This window comes from Cloeon dipterum, chromosome 1, assembly GCF_949628265.1.
Source record: "Cloeon dipterum chromosome 1, ieCloDipt1.1, whole genome shotgun sequence".
Taxonomy (NCBI): Eukaryota; Metazoa; Arthropoda; class Insecta; order Ephemeroptera; family Baetidae; genus Cloeon; species Cloeon dipterum.
In genome coordinates, this window is record NC_088786.1 from 2,143,210 (window position 1) to 2,147,622 (window position 4,413).

The 4,413-nt window shown below is 44.5% G+C and overlaps 1 protein-coding gene across 1 annotated transcript; it reads right to left on the bottom strand.

Moving 5' to 3' along the window:
- Nucleotides 1–2,095: 2,095 nt before the first annotated feature.
- On the bottom strand, nucleotides 2,096–4,413 carry LOC135939533 (myosin regulatory light polypeptide 9-like). The gene is made up of 7 exons (XM_065483997.1): nucleotides 4,255–4,413; nucleotides 3,344–3,556; nucleotides 3,003–3,182; nucleotides 2,766–2,888; nucleotides 2,477–2,613; nucleotides 2,365–2,413; nucleotides 2,096–2,256 (listed from the first exon to the last, which is right to left on the bottom strand). Exons 1-7 carry the CDS (start codon nucleotides 4,306–4,308, stop codon nucleotides 2,149–2,151), a joined length of 864 nt encoding a protein of 287 aa, XP_065340069.1. The 5' UTR covers nucleotides 4,309–4,413; the 3' UTR covers nucleotides 2,096–2,148.

Below are 4,413 nucleotides of genomic sequence, written 5' to 3' on the forward strand. Positions count from 1 at the left end.
CGAATTGTTGTTGCCATCAGATATTCACTCTAGTGCGACCGACAATGATAAATTCCCTCTGGCTGGCCCACGCTGCAGACGCGTGTATATTTTCCAAAAGGAAAATTGATTCGTATAAATATTGCAGAGGGGTTTTATAATGATATTTTGTATATCCCTCTCTTTCTGCTCCTGTCGACGTGGAGGAGCAGCTTTTCCGCCGCACAGCTTTTTCCTGCTTGACACTCAACAATCAATCGGCGCAGAGAGCAAAATGTGTGCGTTTTCTGTGTCGTGCTTTCTATCCACTCCATCGCCCACTCGCGCGTAGACAGCATGTCAAATGTCACTCGGGATGATATTTATATATGCAAATCCCTGCGACAAGGTAGCAGAGACACGCATCAAAGGATTATTGTTTGTGCTTGAATAGAGCTATAAATATTAACGATCTATTTAGAGTACAGTATGCAGTAACAGGAAAAATTGCTCTAAATGAATATGTATTAAATTAGAAAATCTAGATTATAATTTGTTGCTTCAATCCTCTTTGACACAATTATTGTGAAATGATAGAATTGTCTGTTTTAGCGCAGTACGTTTCACAGCAGGAGATAAATCACCATGAGCAGCTAATACCGTGTGTGGCTTCCCTGTCAAAAAGGCGCCTAATACTTTTTCTATCACGCCTGTTGAATAAAATAAAACAGCTGTCACAACATGGCATGATATCAGTGCAAGAAACTGGGCTCAGTAAATTACCAATCGAATACATATGTATATTTCAAACATAAAATCATAGCCCCAATGTTAGCTACGGAGAATTTATAATCAGTCCACCTACACTGAGTGCGAACGAAAAGAAACGAAATTGACAACCCCGCAACTCGAATCTCCCTGCGATAGAAAAATCTCGAGTGAATTTTGTCGGATTTGAACAAAATTGATCGAATTAATTCCACTCTCCTTGCCCCTCAATTGCGTTGGTTGAAATTTTTACTCGATGCCTTATCATGTCGAAACAGTTGAAAGCAACACCACATATACCGTTTAATATATCGCAGAGCGGAATAATAGCACATATACACAAAACGTGGACGCACTTACACTTCCAGCAGAATGAATAAATTACAATGGTTGCCGGTTCCATTCAATCGGAAATGAACCGATTGACGAAAGGCATTTATCACTAAACACAATCAATTAGAGATCCGACACCATCATGCAAATAGTTTTTTCCAGCCGTCAAACGGCATCAATTGTTAGCAGTCGTTAATTAAACGCGCAGATGATCAGGCTCGATTTCCAGCAAAAACACCCCCGCCCGCCCTCCGCTGAGTAGCCACAGCGGCAGCCACTTTGAGTGCTTGTTGGCTCGTCCGCATTTCTCATTTTTGCGAACGGCTGTGCAAATAAATTGGCAAGCGAGCGAGCACGGCCGAAATGGTATTATGATGAGCCAAAAGCGTGTTTAACGACTCGAAAAGCCCGGCGCACGACAAGCCAGCGGATAATTATTTTTTAAACGATTTTCATTCACGCACCATAATTCGCGGTGGCTCGGAAGCTGCTGCTGTGACTGCTTTTTGCACCACAAGTGCTTTCCAAATGTGCGTATATTTGCGGAATTTTATCTGGACGCCGATTTAGCCAACCACCGGAAAAAAATAAGGTTTGCCGCATGGTTTTTCATGATTTAACACTCTGAATGCGTTTTCCTTTGAAGTGACCAGCGTTTTGCTTCAGATTAACGTAATTAAACAACCAATGAGCACCGTACAAAGCGACTGATGACTTCTGACGCCAGAAAATCGGATAGTTTGAAATTCATTACGAAAGCCCGGAGTGTTTGAAGCCGCCAACAGATGGCACCACCGGATTCTGCCGGTTTTGAGGCACTTAACCGTTAAAATTATTTTATTTGGCGTGTTTAAAATAAAAATCAATTCAGTCAATCACCACAGAAACGTGAAACACAATTTTTTAAGGAAAAAAAATCTTTCTCGACGTTTCTCAATCGCGGCGGGAGTGCATTCAAATCGAAGGTAACTGCTGGTGCCCTCTATTGGCGGATTCAAACACTAAACTGGTGAAATGATTAAAATAAACGCAAACAACCTTTATCCGAATATGATGCTTTTATTCACAATAAATCAACTGGTTCGACAATTAGTTCTTGGCTGCGGATCCACACAATATTTTGCAAAATTCGATGTAGTTGATCATCAAGCCCTCAGGCTCCTCGTAGAGAGGCGCGTCCTCAAGTGCGTAGTTCACCTTTGAATCAGAGCGTTAATATAGACATACACAGCTGATCAAATTGCGGCGTGGGCGCCAGTGAGTGACGAAGGGGGTGCGCAAACGGGGGCGGGCGGGTGAGCTTACCTCCTGCTCGGTGAACGTGTCGCCCCATTTCATGAGATCGTGTCTGATACTGGAGAAGACGGCGTTAATGAGGTTTGTTAGGAAGCCGGACAATCGCGTGTCGTATACTCACCGCTCTTCCGAAATGAAACCTGAAGAGTCTTCATCCCAGCACGACAGGGCCTTAACCAGCAACTCTTCTGCATCCATCGTCTCCACTTTTTTGCCCATCAGTTCGATAAACGAGTCGATGTCGAGCGGAGAGGACGCCTGCAAAAGTGAATTCTCGCTTGTTATTATTTCACCGTGCTCCAAATTTAAACCGCGGCAAATTTTTGTAAAGCTGCTTTTAATTAACGCTCGGTCGTCAGCGCATGGTGATGAGTTAAGCGGTTTTGATTAGTACACGGCTGGCAGCTCACCTCGCTGAGCATTCCTTGTATCTCCTCGTCGCTGACGTTTGGAAAGCCGAGCGAGGCGAATGTCATCTGCAAATCGGTCTTGTCGATCTGCCCATCTTTATTCCAGTCCAGCAGAAAGAAGCCCTGCAGGCCAATTGGATTATGAGTCGTGCTAAATTTAGCCACTCCCGCATCTCTCTCGGTTCCGATTCAAAGAAAGCGCGTACACGACGCGTGTAATAGCTATACGCAACGCACCTCGGCAAACTCCCGCATCTTGTTCTCCTGAGCGAGCGCGGCCTCTTCCTCGGCCTTTTGTTTCGCCGCGGATTTCTCCTTCTTCTTCAACGACTTTTTCCTCTCGGCAACGGCCGCGGCGCTCTCTGCTTCCTCCTGCACGGCCACGTCCGCCTCCCCATCCTGCGCGACTCCGTTTTCCTTCAGGAGCAAAAGTTTTGAGTAATAACCATAGCCAAGTTTGCCTCCGGCGCTGAGGCGGTGATTAACTGCCGCTTTCGACTGTACTTTTACCAAATCGGGAATTACTTCTTTGTGAGTAAGAGCGATTTGCATTTTTCAAAAGCATGTGATGGACCAACCTGAGGCGCGATTTCCTCGCCGCTGGTGGGCTCGGCGGGCTTCTCCGGCGGGGCAGCGATTTTCTCCTCGCCCACCGTCGCTGGCTCTTCCTGAGGTTCTTGGGGTGCCTCGCTCGTAGTCACAGCAACGTCGGGGGCTGCTTCGCCGTTTAATTGAGGAGCCTCTTCACTCGCAGACTTGTTGCTCTTAACGCTGCTGCTCTTCCTCTTTTTCTGAACAATGCCGGCATTATTAGTCCTCAAAATGAAAATGCAATTTCTATAAAATTATTTATTTATATGCTCAACTCGAATGAGAAAAACGTTACAACTTTGCAACACTAGCCACCATGATATGCATATTGAACTCGTTTCCTTAATAATTCAAGTCATTTGAGCTGCCTGCTACCTTCAAGGGAGTTGCAGCTCGAATTTATAGTGTAACTTCGCATCCTAATTGTATATCCTATGCGAGGATTGTAAATTGAGCGGACTTCTACTGTTACAAATCAATCGTAACATTTTTCTTTGTAAAAGAAACGAGAAATGTGGAGGCTGACGTTGCGCTAAAAATGCTTATCTGGTTAAAAAATCACGGTCTTACACAAAAAAATATACCGTGAACAAGTCCTAAATTCAAATTTAAGTGTTATTTGGATTTTGTGTGGTGCAAATTGTTTCTGTTCTGATATGAAATTCTCCTTAATATTAATTTCACTAAAGGTTACATTGGCAGCAGACTGTTCAGAACATTCAACATACTTTCAGTTAAAATGAAATGCAGCTTCCTCTGTCTATTCCAGACTTTTTCTACTTTGCATCTGATGAATAATTTTGCCTATAAATAAACGCGACGTACTTCTAAGTAAATCACTAGTTTGATGGGGTGTAAAATTATGTATAAAGTTTAGATTCGTGCCAGATTTGCTGACCTTTTCCTTCTCCTTGGGCTGCGGTGGCTGCTGCTCCTGTTCCGCGTCCGCCATGGCGACCGCTGCGGCTGCGAGTGAGTCTGAAAAAAGACGCTGGCTTGCCTGCGCTCACCCCGGTATCCTTTCGCTGAATGTGCCCACTCTGTCGAGTGCGTGATA